This window comes from Labrus bergylta, chromosome 12, assembly GCF_963930695.1.
Source record: "Labrus bergylta chromosome 12, fLabBer1.1, whole genome shotgun sequence".
In the NCBI taxonomy this organism is placed as follows: Eukaryota; Metazoa; Chordata; class Actinopteri; order Labriformes; family Labridae; genus Labrus; species Labrus bergylta.
Window position 1 is genome coordinate 22,092,859 of NC_089206.1, and position 19,303 is coordinate 22,112,161.

The 19,303-nt window shown below is 42.7% G+C and overlaps 1 protein-coding gene across 1 annotated transcript; it reads left to right on the forward strand.

The window, feature by feature from the left end:
• Positions 1-12,350: 12,350 nt before the first annotated feature.
• On the forward strand, positions 12,351-18,568 carry krt8 (keratin 8). Its single transcript, XM_020630333.3, has 8 exons — positions 12,351-12,896; positions 14,636-14,844; positions 15,501-15,561; positions 15,671-15,766; positions 16,015-16,179; positions 16,432-16,557; positions 16,660-16,924; positions 17,675-18,568. Exons 1-8 carry the CDS (start codon positions 12,471-12,473, stop codon positions 17,962-17,964), a joined length of 1,638 nt encoding a protein of 545 aa, XP_020485989.1. The 5' UTR covers positions 12,351-12,470; the 3' UTR covers positions 17,965-18,568.
• Positions 18,569-19,303: the final 735 nt, after the last annotated feature.

Consider the following 19,303-nt stretch of genomic DNA (forward strand, 5'->3'; position numbering starts at 1 on the left):
AATCACACAGTACAACATGCAGAGTGAGCAGCTGCACCAGTTACAGTCAGATATGGGTGCCGCCTACAGATTTAACCTGACACATGTAATTATAGAAAGTCAAACACATCATTATGTACACACACTTATAAAAAGAAGTAAACACACTATCCTCATAAAAAACAACATAATACACATTCCCCAAAGCCAAACAGCCTATTTTCCATCCATATGTTTCACCAAACCCTTAAGCATTCTGTCGAGCCCCTGTGACATAAGGATGAGCTAAAGTTGGACTTTTATATGTCTGATAAATACCACTTGATGATGTGAGTGTCAATTATCCAAGCCAGGTTTTTAAATCCTCCTCAAGCTTTCCCACTGCACCCAAAACACTCTTTTCTAGGCCCAAGTCCAATGATTCTTTACTTTTCTTTTTCCATGCTCTTTCTTTATTGGACCACTGAATGTGTTGGATGTTTAGCGCTAGCATTTGAAATACACTGCAGGTATTGTTTTGGGCTTCCAGCAGGGGTCACATCTCATTTGAAGCTGCAAACTTGCAGTGACTTGACATCTTTTACGGACGGACAAATTCAACCAACAATAAACTGTATTTTAGTTCACTTCTCTTGTTTGTCTCACCTACAGTGGACCAAACTCTAACTGAGACCCCAATCTTTTAGCAGAACAGAGTTTGGTTCTTTGGTCCACACCATTTTCCTATTTGAGCATTCACACCACCCCAAACCAAACGGATGATCCAACAAAGTGTGCCAGAGTATGTTTCAAACGGATTTAATGGCTTAGGTGTGAATGCACTCTTAAGATTTGAAGCAAAAACTCAACCATTTTCATTTGCCCATGGAAAAGCTAAGTTCCTTGGCTTACCAATTATTTAAATTACGTTACGCAGATTTGATTTAAAGAGCCCATATTATGCCCTTTTTGGGGTTCGTATATTTAATCTATGTACCTACTTTTGTACATTCACAATAGCTAAAGTCTGAAAAAAGTGTCTGCTTTCATGTACTGCTCCTCCTTGCTCCCTCTACGCTCTGAGTCCATCAGCTACACTCTGTTGAGCCCACACTGTTAGACCCCACATGGGCCAAGTCTGCTCTGATTGGTCTGCCGATACGCTCTGTCGTTATTGGTCAGTTGCTCAGCACGGTTCTCGGAAATGTCCCGCCTCTTTTACCATATTGGGAATGCAGCCACTGGCTCCGTCCGAGGGGAGCATAAACATTAGCACCTTAGCACTACTGTGCTACCGCAGGCTACAGCATATCGTGGGCGTGCTACAGAAGTTAATGGGCGTGCAACATGAGCTGTTGGGCTTACCACAATGAGCCAATGGACTTAGATCAGTGATATCACACTGACAATGACGTCGGACTGACACATTTTTATCGAGGGGGGCTAGAACCGAGCGTTACATGCAGCTAATGCTACAGCTAACAGGAGGAGGTAGGAGAAGCCGCGTTTCCGCGGACTTTGAATTTTTGCACATAGATGTGCCTAAACATGCACAGGACACTTGGAAAACACACTAAAGAGCATATAAAACCAGAAAAAGCATAACATGGGACCTTTAAGATCCAGATCATAGTGCGACTGAAACATCTGAGTCAACATGAGTCTAAACTGCCTCTGCCATAGGTCCTCCTCCTGCAGTCTGAGTTCATACTGAAAACTTAGTGTTTGTCAGTATTTTGCTGAGTTGCAGAACACTCAACTCCCTTCCTTCACATATTTTAAGCATTTCTGGTTTCACTCAAGCAGACCATCAAATGGACAAGCCACAAGCCCAGACAGCTACCTCCCGAGGAGCACAATACACACAGATGCATTCGGACCGAGGTTATAGCCTCAGGGATGCTTTTCAATGGCTTTTGACTTTCGTCTGACATGTTACAAAAAAACAGATTACTCGTCAGGGGTTGTTGCCGATCAATTTCAGATATTCATGTTTGACTCATAAATCTATTTACGGTCTTAAAGTAATTAGAGCCACACACAAGCTAAGACAAGCAGGCTATTGTAAGCAGCTCTATGATTGGAAACAGACTTGACACACACAATTTTCTGTACTTGCTCTTTGGGTAGAAACAAAAATGGAGACTCTATATTGGCTAAGAGCAAAAAAACACACATTCTCACACTTCCTGTTTCTGTTTTAGCCTGCCAACCTTCATTTTGTCTTTGCATTGCTCTATAGCCTGGAGGGGCAGTTTGGGTAATCACACACTCATTCCTCTCCAACACAGTGCCAAGGGAACACTCAGTCTTGGAGTATGAGCCTGAGGACATTACTAGACAAATCTGTTTCACACGAGGACAACGTCTGTGAATCAGGGTCTCATGCCAGGAAGACGGGCGACGACTGCAAAAATCTTATGACACACTCATGCTACAGTTTTTTCCACACACACACACACACAGCTACTCTCCATACTGTGCGTAATTACACATTGTATGGTTCCATTTATACACGTATCCATGGCAACTGCACTCAAACTATTTCCACAGCAGACACATATACATCTGGCAAAGTCATCTTTGCTATGTGGTAAACCCTGTAGCCATGGAGACCGTGGGTGTGGCGTGGGGTAGGGTGACGGGGGCGGTGGGCGGCGGGCTGAGGAAAAACTGTTACAAAGGGATCACACGAGGACACACGCATAGGGAAACACGAGAGGGACATGTTGTACATATGTGTGTGTGGAGGGATGGATTAAATGCATATGTGAATCATCTGAATAAAATGTTCTTGAATACACTACAGTTACACCACAGGCTACAAATAAAGTCTTTGTTTTATAAATCAGGATGTGTGTTCAAAGAGAGAGGAAGGAGACAGAAAATGAGGAAGCCAACTTTTTTTGTGTGGGCACGGGCAAACTGGCCGCCGAGCTGAGTAGGACCAGGTTTTTTCCATGGAACATTTGCTTTTTCTTTTCTCCTCCTCGTTTACCTCTTTGTGTTTCCATCGATCATTTATTTTATATGTTGAAGCCGAAGTGAGAATGTTCTTAAAATTGTAGAACTTATTTGCAAAATGCCTCCTAAAATACTCTCATTCTGAAGTCAGAAACCACAGAATAAGTCAGAGCCTCACATTAACATTTTATTCAGTCTACTCATTTGCTAGGCCCCGCCCTGCTTGGTTACTGTTGCTATGGCTATCAAACCCTCTGCTCTGAAGAACACATACAGAAGGCACCAATGGCAGATTTACAACTTAAAATTAAAAGCACTTTTGGAAACAGTGAATTCTTGACTCGAGATGGATATAATTAACTGTTTCTCGTTCTTGGATGGCTGTTGCTGATTTTGAAAGCTCGCTTGATGAATGTTGTAAGCGAACGTTGGCAGCTGTGGCAAGATAGCTTGTCAGCCTAACTCATACGACCACATAGGTTGTGTGTTCATTCCCAATTATATGATCCACAGAAGCATTTTATAAATGTGCCTTTCAACCACTCGTTTGTGCACCAGTCAGTCAAGCAGCAACCTCCGGTCTTGAAAAATGAAGCCAAAGCTGAAGTGCAAAATCCTGCAGTTTGCAAAGTGTCCGCTTGAGGCTGGCTGCAGGAACACTGGAAGTCACATACACATGACTGGCAAAAAAGTTGTTTTTACAGCGTAAATTAACATGTTTACAGGCTGGTTCAAAATACAAATTAGGTGTGATTAGTTATTGTCATCACTGGTACACACTGTACAGGGTTGAATTTAAATAAAACGGCTGTGTTTTGATTTTGAGAATTATACGTGATATCCATAGTTAGACGCGTAGCTGACATGATTGACAGGTTTGGTGTGATGTAAGCGTTCGTCAACTCAGCCTGTCGTTAGGTTGACTGAAAGTTAGGCTGAGACAGCATTTCCAGCATGGCGGCTGCTGCCGATGAGCCTCCAGTGCCCCCTGCAGGAACAGATGGCTGACGTCACTCAGGCTTCGTCCATTCATATTTACAGTCTGTGGCTTTAACCTGCCTGAGAGGTTGTGTAGAAGTCATCAGAAGTCAGATTACTGTGTTGTTCAGGAATGTTAAGCATGCTGAAAATAATTACCTGTTGTAGTGTGTGACTGGGCTTGTAGGAGTATTTTCGGCTGTGCAACAAAGCGGGGCAGGTTAGTGCACCTGTACACATCAGACCCAACCCCCTCTCTGCTAACGTGCTACCTGCTGCTACCTGTCCCATTCAATGATTTAATTCGTCTTCCTTTTTCTCTCTTGTTGTCACTGTGATGTTCTTTCATCAAAACATGAAACATGAAACAATGAAACAGGTTAAGGAGAGTAAAGAAGAAGAAGAGCGGTCCAGGATTAGCCCCTCTTAGATAATAAGCAGCCTACGAGGTATGTGTGAGTTTTATTGCTTTGTTTATGTATGTAAATTAGCGATGACACGCGGGAATTGTTACCCTGTTATTCCCTGTAAGTTGCAGCAGGCCATCCCCATTAATGGTCCAGAGGAACCTACGAGACATGACAGCTCAGGAGTTCCCAGGAAGTATCTGCTCAACTCTTTTTCTGAGGCCTAAAGAGTCCTTCGTCTTAATTGATAATGAAGCTCATCTACTTTTTCATCGTGCCCTACATCACTTTCACTCATTAATTCAAATGGATGATCAGCAGTCACTGGCTTTAACTGTTCCTCCACTTGGTGAATGACAAACATAGGGATTACATAGATGTCTGTTACCTCTACATGCAAACTGTCTGCTTCATCTGCTCAAAGTTGAATGACTTGTGAAAACCCTTTCATTGTTTATGGGGGAGAGTCATTCCAGCATGCAGTCTCTTAATGTTTGTGTACAGATTCAGATAATGCTGGTATCAAATAAACACGACAATCTGTATTTACCAACGAGAACCAAGTCATACTTAAAGAATGTTCCAGACCAAAGATTTGGAATTACAGTAGAACACTTTTATTTGCTGTGTTGCACGTAGTGGACTTAAAGTCTGGTGCTGGGGCGCTGGTGGTATAGAGGTTGTAGTCCTTGAAGCAGACGGCCCGGGTTCGGGTCAGACCTGTGGCTTCAAATAATTTAAATTTTCAGAAAGGTTAGTGTTTATGGAAAGGGTTGTATAAACATGAAATGATAATTGATTTTTAAATGTATCTTACACAGTGTGATAGTTTTTTTTTTACATTATCCTTTGGAGTCATAAACCAGTACAACAGCACAATGACTCCAGGGGCACTGGTAGCCTAGTGGTTATATGTATAGAAGCCATAGTCCTCCAAGCGGGTGGCCTGGGTTCAAATCTGACCTGTGGCTCTTTTCCTGAATGTTGTTCCCCGCTCTGTCTCTGACTCTACACACTGTCCTGTCTCTACAGTAAAGGCACAAAAAGCACAAAAACCTTTAGAAAAAGAAAAGGTGTAAGGTGTCATCACTGTATAGACCAGCGTCTAGCCGCGCTACCAAAGGTTATTTTTCTGATCTAATATCGGTTCAAAGGATCCAACAGAAGCTGCTGTTATGCAGTAAAGGGAGGTAAGTAAATCAGGGGTGTGCAATGTGAGAAAGAGTGTTATCTTTCAGTTAGCTGTTGTAGAGGGTTAAAGAACAAAACAATGGAACCTTATAACAAAAAGAGTCGTTCGGTGTGCTGGATGATTGTGCTGTATCCTGTCAGGAAGAGCTGCTGTAAACCTCCAAGGTACTGTTAACAAGAGACACACTCTGCACGTTCAAACCACAGAGAAACCGCCCACTTACAAAACATCCAATCCAGAGGTGACAGATGTTGCAACTGCTGGAAGAGTACAAAAGATAATGACAGATTTTAGGGACGGATTACAAAGCCTGAAAAAATTACAACAGCCTGAAAAAAATCCTCTGACTCAGACAAAATTAGCAAGAAGTCCAAACAAATTCCTTAAAGATTCCTTCACTGTGAGGTTTGAACAAGTGGAGCACGCACCCTCACACAGTTCAGTAGCTGTGACACCCTCGGATACGCCTTGTGACAGCTCTGTGAGGAGCACACGCTGATAGGTCCTCTGTAATGTTTATTGAGTGTTACGGCACACACAGAGTAAAGGTTTCGTCTCTGTTCACACTCATTCATCCTGCTGTTAAATCCTGCTGTAGCCAAACAAGAAATATCAGACGTCAACTTCGCCCCGTGATTAAACAGCTGATACTTAATCAACCTCTGTGTGTCGATGTTGAAACTACAGCAGGGGGACAATCAGTTGACGCATGTGACTGTGGTCCTGATGAAGACCTCATCATTTAAATGATAGATAGGAATGGCATGCGTAATCTCTAACTCCACCTTTGCAGGGAATACCAAAAAGAACTTTGTGGATTAAGTTTAGTTTTTCCTCAAGAGATTTTATTTAGTGCTTCAAATGTTTAAAAGATGAAAGGCTAACTAAAAACCAAAGGGGAACCGGGACACTCCTTTTAAACTACTAAAAAAAAGCACTTAAAACAGGATGAAAGGCTCTTTCTGTCGTTTTTTAACTTTTTTTGGGCTTCTTTGGAGAGACAGGACAGTGGGTAAAGTCAGAAATCAGGGCGATAAAGAGCGAGGGGAAAGACATACGGGAAGGGAGCCGCAGGGTGGATTTGGACCCTGGCCACCCACTTTCAAGAACTTTAGTCTCTGTACTTGGGGTGCGTGCAGTAACCCCTAGGCTACCGGAGCCCCCTAAAAGTCTCTTTCATTACTGTGCTGTGTAAAGGAACGCATTTGAGTTGTTTTTGAAATAGCAGGTTTAAGAGTTTTATTGTGATTTTTACGTCTACATGTTTCAGATAACTATCGAAGTCCAAGATGAGCTCCTTTCCTTACATGTAAGCATCCTCTGCATGTAAGCATGTTTAAAGAAGTCAAACAAGTATCAGTTGTGACAAGGTTTGCATCAGTGATCGGATGTTCTGGATTGAGTGAGAGCCTGATTGACCTGAAAAACCTCTGAAACCTGCTGATAATGACGCCTCACATGTGCATTTAATCTCCTTGGCTCACTGTCAGACCTTACGCCTGTCAATACCACAAATCAAAGGTGATGAGAAACATTTGATTTCTTTGCTTTGCAAGCATCACAGGACAGGTTTTATTTGTGTTGAAACCATGGTCCACATAAACACACTGCAGTGCACATTTAGGTTAAAAAAAAAGAAGTTCTTTGGTAAGACAGATTCATCACTTTTTTTTATTCCTGAAGGACTAACACTTGAGATAAGCTCTGTGGAGGTGGCCGCCATGACAGACACGACATGATCATGTTTGCCATGGAAACGCCGATTGTTAACGTTAAAGGAAATCATTGACATCTCCAATGAAAAAAAATGTTTTTAAGTTAGAACTGTTTTTTGCATGACACATCGATATTTAACTGGATAAGAAGAACAGAGAAATGGGGTTCAGAAAAGAGATTATTTTTTCCTGTCAGATGGGGTGCATTACAACTAAGGTACAACGGGGGAATTTGAGTACCAACACATCTTATAAAGCCAATAAAGAGGTATTAAAATGGGAGCAAATTGGAAGCAATGGTTGGTTTAAGACCCTGTTCACTGCAAAGGATACCATGATATTGTTTGAATAGTTCAAATCAAATCCAAACAATGAAACTGCTGAAACTTAAAAAATACTCATCATGACAAATAACAACCAACATGGCCTCATGAAGTGTGTTTCGCTATGTTTCTACACTGTAGTCATACAGGACTAGCAGGGCGGCTGTGGCTCAGTTGGTAGAGTTGCTCATTTCTTAACGAGATGGTCAGGGGTTCGATCCCGAGATCCTGCAGCCACATGTCCGACGTGTCCTTGGGCAAGACACATAACCCCATGCTGCTTCATCGGCTGCAAATGAATGTGTATGAATGGATTGGTTACTTCTGATGGTCACTATAGCAACCACTGCCACCGGTGCGTAAATGTGTAGGTGTATCCTGCAGTCCTACAGGCTATACAAGCTCAAGTCCATTTACCATTTAGTAAGGAGTAAATAGTGAACGATTTTTACTTTTATCTTTAGTGTAAGTCAAGATCATTTCAAGTTTAATTTAAAAATCTGTTCAAACTGTGAGTCCACCACAGGGGCTTATTAGCGGACTTGGTAACAGATAGCAGACTCGTCCAGCTCGATTACACTGATGAAAGTCATATGTCTGAAAAGATGAACGTGTTTCTTAATTCTTGGAGAAATTACGGTTGAATTGCTTAAAATTAAATCTTCTTCTTAGAGCTCTGAGAGCGATCTGTTCTCGTTTCTGCTGGTCTGAATCATCATCCACATGATTCCAAACCCTGGTGATAATATATGATCACCACCATTTCACTGCAGTCACATGTATTTCACAAACCAAAGCAGGAATTTCCCTTTGGCACTGTTTATTCCAGATTGTTCATGTGTGGTAAACTCAAATTCAGATTCACAATCTCATCAGTATTTCCACATGTTCCCTTTTCAGGATGTTTGACTCAGTCCCTCGGTGCTCTGCAACTCTGCACACAGCAGTTAAAAATGCCCTCCTCTTGAGCTGGCATACAGTTTGGCTAAAAGAAGATGGGAGCGTATTTTATTTTTGTGATGATTATGAGACCATTGGCTGGAGAGTAGGAGGTTAAAGAAGACGGAGGAGAGCGGGTATGGTGGAGGGGGTTTGGATTGGTGATGCCAAGACTCATGACTCATCGTGGCAAGGAATTGGAGGATGGGAGGAGAGGAATGCAGGGCTGGTATTGGTGGAAAAACTATTCAAGGTTGAGCCACCATGTTCCTGTAAGTTTCACTGAGCAGCATGGTGAAAAACAAACAGTTGAATTAGAGGAAATGCAGGAAATATCTGTCATCAGCTCTGTTATCAGGGTGGTACAATGTTGTTTTACTCATGTTTACAGAGCATATAGTTCACTCAGGAATCAGAATCATGTAAAGGTGTTTGTAGGAAATAACAATGCATGTAGACAGACAGACATAGTTTTGTAGAACAAAAATAAACGTTGACACTCAAGTTCTTTGTTTTTTGAATGCCTCAGGCTCTATGGCGTTCACCTAATGTGCCTCCTGTTTTACAGTAATGAAAGCCAGCTGGTTAGTGCAGTTCACCTGGTTTGCAGAGGAGTGTACAGAACAGCACATGTGGTGTGTGTTAGAATGAGAATAAAACAAGGGGTTGCATACAGGTTGCCTGCAGCAGCCGAGGAATTTTTGAGCCCTAAAGCATCCAAAACTGCTGCAAAATATCATCATCTAGCAAACTGCATTGGTAAAAGTGACACTCTTTTTTGCAATCGTGCACGGATGGTTCTGTTAGACATACAGATTGTTTTCATCAAGATTCTGCATGGCTTGAACTCTCCCTAAGGGGCCTCTATGAACCAGAAAATAACCCATATTAGACACACTAGGTCTGTGGCACAAAAGGATTGTTGAACTTGAATAGGGGGATGGTCTTCTCGTGCTCAGTTTTTGCAAAAAGAGAAGCAGACACATAGAAGAAGCTTAAAGAGAATCAAGTGCTCTGCAACATATTCAAATAACCCGAGGTCTATTCGAAGCTCGATCCAAAGGCAACTGGACTTGGTTGAAAATCTTCAACCAAATCCAGTTGCCTTTGAATTGGAACCATGACCTGGATGACTAAGAAGCTACACAGACAACTGAAGGTCAGTTTTGTTCAATGTTTGGTGTATTGTCTTTGTTTTAAAGAATTCTATGTATGTTTATGAAGTTTCCTAAGCTATATGTACAGTATGTTGTTGAGAATTAATAGTTTTCCCATGTAACTTCAGCCTTTTTCACTCATGCATTCCTGAAATTGTCTAAACATTTTCTCAACAGGTCAGCCTTAAATTCTTCCTGACTTACTTATTCAGACTAACAACTGACAGTGGGAGACTTTCACTGTCTGATGGGATGGTATGCTAAATGATAAATGTACTTGTAAAGCGCTTTTCAGGTCTTCTGACTGCTCAAAGTGCTTATGCACCACATGCCACCACCATAGCATTGACAATCTAATAAAAGACAAAAAAGCCCCCCAATTTTCTTTAAATTACTTAAACAGTTAGTTGGTACATGCTGGTACACCTAAATAAAGCATTTGTTATTATACAATGGAGTTTTTCTAATTTGCATTTGGTCGAAAGTTTGGACATTTTTTGTGGACACTCTTGCTAAGTGTTAATTTGATAGACTTATTAAATCCTGAAGGAAATCCTTAACAGAAAGACACCAAATAAGAAATTGCAAACTGCTTGTTATGCAACACATCAGTAGATAAAGAGCCAACTATGATAAAAAGCTGCATTCCAGAGGTTTTGCTCAGTCTAGCTCCCTTTGATTTACAAGGGGGACAAGGGTGGTCTTAAAGTGGTTGACCTGCACTGGTAGACTCAGAAGCTTCTGCCTGAGGAAAGAAGGATGGTGGACCTGGGTGTGGTCTAAAATAATTGTCTGCCCCTGTCCAGTGATAGTTTTGTCAAGAAAAAAAAAAATACAGCCTAAAGCGTGAGATGCTGCTTTGTGTCAACTAGATAATCCAGGCTTTCAGCTGAAGGTTAACCAAGCTGGGACCACCAATACCAACAGGTTGTCTTAACCGTGGCATGGTACAAGAGAAGGAACACTTGCAGGTTAACAAAAAAGACAGCCTTGAATGGAAGTGTTGCTGCTCTTGGACCCCAATTCAGATGTTGCTTTCTTGACTACAACATGCAATGATGTGGTTATTGTGGATCACCAAGTATCTGTATGATGGGGCTTAGTACACGATAAGCCCCTCCTTACATAGGGAGAAGAAATCAAGTTTGGGCTTTAGGGTCTGAACCAAGGTTTGGTCCGGAATGTCTGCTAATGGGAGGGGGTTAACCAATCAAGTCCTAAACCTCCTGAGCTTTACCTCCTTTACTTACAACCAGTGACAACCCTGTCTCCCCAAACAGATTGTCATTCAGATCCCTACAACAGGTTCTGGTCAGTCTCTGTTTGGCTAACATCTGTTTCTCCTTGAGTTCACAAAAGATCACAGTAGATCAGGTCAGGGGTTACGCTGCTCCTCCTGACTACCTGAACGTTATTCTGCAGTCTGTGATTCACCATTATTTTCTTATCTTGTAGTTTGTGCGTCTTTGAGATTGGAGAAGAATATCTGTGCCCCCCCATTTTAATTTACCCTAAGCCCGGCCTAAAGGTCAAGGAGGGCTGTGTTGATTTTATAATCACCTGGTAGGGGTCTAGAACGGATCTGATTTAAAGTGTGATGGGATAAAAAAAAAAAGTCCATAAAGAATAAAAACAACATCTAAGGAGTCTTTTATGAACTTATGTAGAGGGATCAAGCTATTGTGGTTAGTTTTACAAGCAGGTATATAAAGATGTTGTCATGGCAACATAGATAAGTTACCTTAAAAGAAACGTCCAGAAGAAGCTAAAATTGTCACAGCCTTTAAGTTTTGAGGCAACAGCAAGCAGTGGGTTAGCTTAGCTTAGCATCAAGACTTAGAAAAGGCAGAAAATCAACATATCCACAACCTTACGCACTAGGTAAAATACTATATAAACCTTTGAGGATCATTAAGCATTTTTTTATACTTATTTTACAATGTAGATTCACATATTGTGCAGACGTGTGTTATGTGCTTTAAAGGGACTTTCTGTGTATTTCAGTATTTTGAAATAACTTTTAGTGCTGAGTTCGATCATGGTCTTGATTTAGAAATAAATCTGCATGGAAAGAATTGAACTGAATTACAATGTTAAAAATGTATTAATATTTCTGTGCAAATAGGCCATAAATGCCTTGTAAAGCAAATTTGAAGGACACCGAAGAGAATGCATGTTGCATCGGAATACATTAGTTAACTATAATTAAACACCAATGCATCACATACCACATTCCTTTCTTATTGTTGCATGTTCCCAGAGATATTTAGCCCAGCCTCCCTCCTTACACACACACACACACATAACCTTCCCACTGAATAATAAACTAAAGAAACAAAAAAATGCAGCCTTGGCACCCTTTTTCTGAAGGTTATAAATTATTTGTTTTATTTGACTATGCCTAAATTCTGCATGTTGAATCAGCTGTGCTGGGTTTGAACACTTTTTACTTGATGACACACTCACACGCAGAGCAGGGGTTAAAACAAAGAGATGTTTAACTCTCGGTAATCACCCCCAACAGCCCAGGTTTTCTCTAACAACACACAGAGGCCTGTAGGAAGGCCAGGTAATGGTTTTGAGTGACTGGACAATGTGTCATACAAGTGTAAAGTTACGGCCCTGCCTCCCTCTCTCTCACTCAGACTTGCAGCCAATGGTGGCTCAGCACAGTCCCCTCCCACAGCAACAGGCTTTAAAACTCCTAAGAAGCTTCTTCTCTTTTCTATCCACTCTGGTCTCTCCCCTCTGCTGTCCTGCCTGCCTGCCTGCCAGCGAACCGAGCCATTCCATCTGACCTTCCCAGACTCTAAAAGAAAAAAAAACAAGATTTCAGAATGTCAAGTTATAGGACCAGCTCCTCTTACAGTGTGAAGTCTGTTCCAATGCAGAGAAACTACAGCAGCAGCTCCTATGCTGGACCAAGCAGTGTCAACTCCCGCAGGAGCTTCGCTGTCAAGAGTAGCTATGGAGGAACAAACAGAGGGTTTGGAGGTGGTGGTCTCATCTCCAGCAGCACTTCCTATGGCCTCGGCTCAAGCATGAGTAGTGCAGGCATGGGTATGGGTGGTGGTATGGGCTTTAATGCTGGTGGTATGGGCTATGGTCAGGCTGGTCAGGCCCCCATCACTGCTGTGACCGTGAACAAGAGCCTTCTGGCCCCCCTGAACCTTGAGATTGACCCCAACATCCAGGTGGTCCGCACCCAGGAGAAGGAGCAGATCAAGACCCTCAACAACCGCTTTGCCTCCTTCATTGACAAGGTAAGAGCTCAAAATAGAGGGCCGACACAAGTGTGTGTGTGTGTGTGTGTGTGTGTGTGTGTGTGTGTGTGTGTCAAAACTTTATGTTAGCAAGGCATTGGTCTTTCTGTTCCCTTCAGAAACTGCTCTAGGTGTGTGGAAAGCTCAGTCAAAGTAGATGTAGAAAGCTAAATATTCCCTCATAGTGCTGTGACATTGTTATGCAATATTTGATGAAGAGCTCCATATGTTTGCCACATGTCTTGTATTGCTGATATCCTCACATATCCTGCGGGGAGAGAGTTGATTTATTGCCCTCTCTGCTGCTGTTGCTGTCGCCACCTCCCCCAAATGCGGTCATGGCAGAAAAAAAAGGGCTCAAACTCGGGGGTAAGGCTCTCCATCTTTTTGGCAGTGGCTGCCCTTTTATAGTGATGAAAAACAGACTTGCAAAAAGGAGTGACAGCGAAAGACAAAGAGAGAGAGAAAGCAATGGGTGTGGCAGGGCAGAGCTCTGGGCTTGTGATACCAGTTACCTTGGGAATGGTCCCTCCCTTTGTTGGGGTGTGGCCCTTTTTCTGCTGCCCTGGTGGCCCCCACCCCTCCCCAAACACACACACACACACAGAGTACTGAGTGCTTTTGTTGGCTTAATTAGAATACTGTGCTCACAAGTGAAATATTAAAAGGAGTATGCAGTGAAAGTATGACTGGACTGACTTTTAAGTTATTCCAAACAGCCTTTAAGTCCAGCCTTTATGCAATACTCAGAGTGCATGTGTCGCCTGGGGCCTCAGCAGTGGGTTAATATTTAAAAAGGCCGGTTGGTTTCAGGTTCCAGTCAACACAGCGACTCTCCTATTGGCGCTACGATTAAAAGGAGATAAAGTGCAGTTTGCATGCTTCAACACAAACCCACTCCCACACTATCATGTGTTATCTTTTGGAGGCAGATCATGTGAAGGCTCTTTATTTGCTGCATTGAGTCCAGTTTAAAAGTATACTGTAAGAGATTGTTGGTTAGATCTCACATTTAGCACACCAGGGAGCAAGGTCCACTGCCTCGCTTTCACTGCTCACAAATATGCAAACTCCCCCAACCTTTTCACCTTCCACCGTCTCTCTTCAGCCAATTAATCACCCTCACTTGCCCCCTCTCCAACTCTCACCGACACTCTTCTCCCTCATCACACCTATAACACAGTTAAATATTTACCTGCATCTGCCTAGGGATGCAGCTCCTCCTCTTCACCCCCTTCCGTCTCTATGTATTTGTCTTTTTTGGCTGCGAAACTAGCTGAACAAAAACAGGAAGACATGCAGGAGAAGGGTTAACCAGCTGTAATTCCTCCATCACAGGCTTTTTCCAAACCTCCCCCCCCCACTCTACCTCCTGTCAGGATGCGTGTATGTCAGGCCTTCCTTTGGAAAAGCACGTCTGGAAACACAGCCAGCAGCAGCTTACAAAGCTCCAAAGATAGATAAGAACAATAAAGACTGGAGATTGTGAATATAGGAGGCATGGGGAGACTGGATCCCGGTGATTGATTATTAGGATGTTGTTACGTAAGAGGCAGAGCAGAGTGCAGTTACATCACAGTTTAAACAGAGTAACGATAGTTAATTTGTCAGGAAAACAGGAAAACGTCTTCCCATATTTACTGCACACAAGCATGTAAGTCGCGGATTCTTTCGACATGTAGCTTTCAAACCCGGCAAATAAATAACCTAAACTTTCTGTGTCTTTCCCCTCACATCAGGTCCGCTTCCTGGAGCAGCAGAACAAAATGCTGGAGACCAAGTGGAACCTGCTGCAGGGACAGACCACCACCCGCTCCAACATTGACGCCATGTTCGAGGCCTACATCACCAACCTGCGCAGACAGCTGGACAGCCTGGGAAACGATAAGATGAAGCTGGAGGCCGACCTGCACAACATGCAGGGCCTGGTGGAGGACTTCAAGAACAAGTGAGTGTGGGGTAGTACTTACTATGAGCTCTTCTATGCAGCTATAAGCTTTTACATGAAGGATACATCGGATGATTTTCAAGACACATACATAAAATGATGCAACGTTAACTGTCTATCAGGTCAAACAGTTCCCATCAGGAGACTAGACTTCCAGTTCAATGACTTAATCGTTTTGCGGACTCCTCCCTACATCTGTCCATTGTCTTGCGTCATAAGAACTCTTGAGAATTACAACACCGAGGAAGCATGTTCCGCACACCCATTTCACTTCATGTGACTGGAGGTCAAACAAAGCAAACCACAGCAGCCTATAGCTTAACCCAGGAGAGCACAAGCCTGAATGTGCTGATGCTGTGACGCACACGTCTCTGACACAAACAGGTAGAAAAAGTGCTGCACATATTAGTCGCTTGTCCACACACAAATGGAGCGCATCAGCTGTGTTCAGGAGAAGCCTCAAGGGAGAAATATCAGTAACACCTGTCTCACTCGGCCCTGAGTCAACACACACTTTGTGAGGCAAATGTCCCAAAGGAGTACAAATGAGTTATGCATAGACTACTTGCACCTCCTAGTGTTCAGTCAGCATATAAACTGAGTAGAAGCACCAGCTAAGACTCTGTATAAATGTTATACTTCTTTTTTCCTCTCAGGTATGAAGATGAGATTAACAAGCGCACCGAGTGTGAGAACGACTTTGTCCTCATCAAGAAGGTCAGCGTCATCGTTTACTCTACTAATTTAAAAAGCATGTCTGCAAATTCCTCCAGCACATCTATTCTTTGTAATGTCTGGTGCTGATAAACAATGTAATTGGTTGCAGGATGTCGATGAGGCCTACATGAATAAGGTCGAGCTGGAGGCCAGGCTGGAGAGCCTGACAGATGAGATCAACTTCCTCAGGTCGATCTACGAGGAGGTACGAGGCACAAAACCCCCCCTTACTGGGCGTTTCCTACTTCCTGCCACCCTTTAAACCACTTGCCACTTCCATCAGCATTATTTATGATTTATCACTTCAGTCGTATTATGCTTACGATGTTTGTGGTTGTTTGTTCTGCATCTGTTTATAATCTTGACTGGATCCATCCCTGAAAGTACTGGATGTTTGGGTGGGGTGTACAAATCTTTATTTTCTTCTCTGTCTGTTTTCGTACATTTATTCAGGAACTGCGTGAGCTCCAGGGACAGATCAAGGACACTTCAGTCATCGTGGAGATGGACAACAGCCGTGGCCTGGACATGGACGCCATTGTGGCTGAAGTCAAGGCTCAGTATGAGGACATCGCCAACCGCAGCCGTGCTGAGGCAGAGACGTGGTACAAGACCAAGGTGAGGGAGAAGTTCTTTCAAGGCTTTAAAAGCTTTCTTAAACCATGCATTGCCTTCTTACATTTAGAAGTGCATGGTGCATGTTTCAACCCTACTTTCCATTTGTCTTGGTAAAATTTATAAAATAATTCAAGGAAGGCATTTACATTTTACATCCCAGGAAAAAACATACATGTTCCAATAAAAAGTATTCAATATTGCCATGAGCAGGATTTCCAGTTTTTAATGTGTGCTATGTTGTCGTTTTTCCAGTATGATGAGATGCAGACATCCGCCAGCAGATACGGAGATGACCTGAGGAGTACCAAAACAGAGATCGCTGACCTGAACCGTATGATCCAGAGACTGACATCAGAGATCGATGCCGTCAAAGGACAGGTAACTTGTTTGTCAATCACTTTGAAAGATCTATTTTGTTTTTGAGTTTTAATATTCAGGAGTGTGCACGGAGCCTTATTTTGTTAAAATATCTTCCTCTAGCGTGCCAACCTGGAGGCCCAGATCGCCGAGGCTGAAGAGCGTGGTGAGATGGCAGTTAAGGACGCCAAAGGTCGCATCAGGGACCTTGAAGACGCCCTGCAGAGAGCCAAACAGGACATGGCCCGCCAGATCAGAGAGTACCAGGACCTAATGAACGTCAAGCTGGCTCTGGATATCGAGATCGCCACATATAGGAAGCTGCTGGAGGGAGAGGAGGACAGGCTGTTAACCGGCATCAAGGCGATCAACATCTCCCAACAGAGCAGTAAGTCATCTCCGTCACCTTCACATTGTGTGCTTCTAATATTAAATCAAGTGGAAAAGAAAGTTTCCTTAATTTGCTGTTCAGTTTTAAGCATAGACGGAGAATAAGAAGCCCCTTGGTGTTGTTCTAACAACCCGCAGAGGGTGATAGAAGTCAAATTGTGTATGCTGCTCATTTGATGTTTTCCATTGTTAATAAATAAGCATCAGGCTGGTTTGAGTTGTTTGGGGTCAAAACTGAACAAAAGTGAGTTGGGTGGAGTGGATCAGCTGGTTGCATTTTATATTTACATCAGTCATAGACTAGAGTTTGTAGTAGTACTTGAAATTGATCTTGGTCTCGCCTGCCTTGATCTTGATCTTGATCCCTATATGTCTTGGTCCTGTCTAGATTTAAGCCAATTTATTACCTCGACGGTTTCAGTTTATATGCAATTTTTTTGCCTATTCCAAAAAGCAAGATTTTAATTTTAAAGCGTGTGGTCTAAGTTAGAAAAGGATGGTAAAACAGTGAATGCTCAAGGGCATGGCTACCTCATGATTGAAAAGTTGCTCCCAAAGAAACCTGTCCCAAAGGAAGGAGGAGTATAAATGCTTATCTTTTCTAAAATGCGGTCACTTCTGGAGCAGAAAAAACAAACAAGACATCAAGGCTCAAATCCCCAGAGGCTATTAATGATATACTTTCTATGGTTGAAACAGATTGCACACTATCGGAGGTAACTCTTTCCTTTCACCCTTCTTTAAATAGCAAGCTACGGCGGTTTCCCCACGGATAGCATGAAGAGCAGCTACTCAAGCAACTACTCCAGCGGATACGGCAGCGGCGGATACGGCGGCAGCGGCGGATACGGCGGTGGCAGCGCATACAGCAGTAGCGGCGGATATGGCAGCAGCAGCATGGGGGGCTTCAGCGGCGGCAGCGGCTCCGGCGGTTACAGCACCACCAGCACCCAGAGCAAGAAGAACGTTGTTATCAAGATGATCGAGACCAGGGACGGAAAGGTGGTTTCTGAGTCCTCTGAAGTCATTGAGGATTGAGCTGTCTAGTTTAGAGGTGTAGCTACCTGTCTGCTAGTTTTCCTGTTTTATACTTACAGTTCACCCCCTCAAAAAAATTGTCCTAAAACGAGTTGTAAGTCAAATGCTTGCTGGCCACTCTTTAGTAGAGCGTAAAAAATGTTTTTCATGAAGACATGATTGATACGAACACTACCAAAGATCTGAAAGGGACCAAAGAGTTTTTCTGTATGTCTGATGTTTGACTGTCTGTTCTAAAAAAAAAAGTCGTATTGTTTCAGAAAGTGAGAGCAAAAATGGGCAAATTGCAAATAAGAAGACAATTTTTATAAATATAGCACTCCCTTGAAATCTATGCAACATCTATTCCATTTCATTACAAACTGTGTTGCATCAAATAGACTGTGGTGTCGTCAGAGGACTGTGAATGTACTGAAACAGTGCTTCAGCGTTGTTGGTCAACTAATGTCTTAACTTGCCTGCTACAGTAGGTAGTGCATGTCTTCCCTGTGCGTGTCTTGTAACTGAAACTGTTGGACCCCTTAGGAGGCTGCCCACGTCACACTGTTGTCCTGAGGTGCTGTTTTTGCTACCAAAAGAAATAAAAACGTGTTTACTGAAGTAATTAATGTTTGTTTTTATTTCTTTGATCCATCGGGGACAGTTCAGGGATACAATTTGGGGCTCAGTGGGTTCAGGGTAACCATGGATATAAATGCAACAAAATCTGATACCATTTCAAATGATCAATAAACAAATTGAGACAATCCTACGCTCTGGACACTAAAACAATCACAAAAGTTGCCCTATATATTGTCTGAAGAACTTGCCAATGACTTCTAGCTGGTGTATTTCAATACACTATACATTAAAAACTTCCTCCTCTTGATTCACTCATTTCTAAGCATATTGTCACCTGTGTAAATTTAAAAGAATAAGCTTCCTTATCTCTATATATGTCCTAACAAAGACCGAACACTAGCTTGCATTACATAATTATAGTGCAATATGACTTGATCTGATACTCTGCTATAGTGAATAGTCCCTGAAAAAGGCTGGAAGAGGAATGGAAAATGTATTCCATAAATGCAAAATTGAAAGTTTAACCTCAGCTAGGGCTTCCTGCCAGTTTAAAGATACAGAATACAACATAGTCTTATCCAAAAGTAGCGTTGTCAATCATCCCTTCTGGGTCTCTGTACATGTGTGGTGGTGTCTGAGTCTGCAGAGACCCTGGATTTTCATGTTCTGGGTTGTTTTGGTTGACTCTGGATATCCCGAACGGGGATCGGATGTGTTTCCTCCAGCCAATGACAGCGCAGCAGGTGAGTTTGGGAGTGGATATAATTCAGAGAAAAGA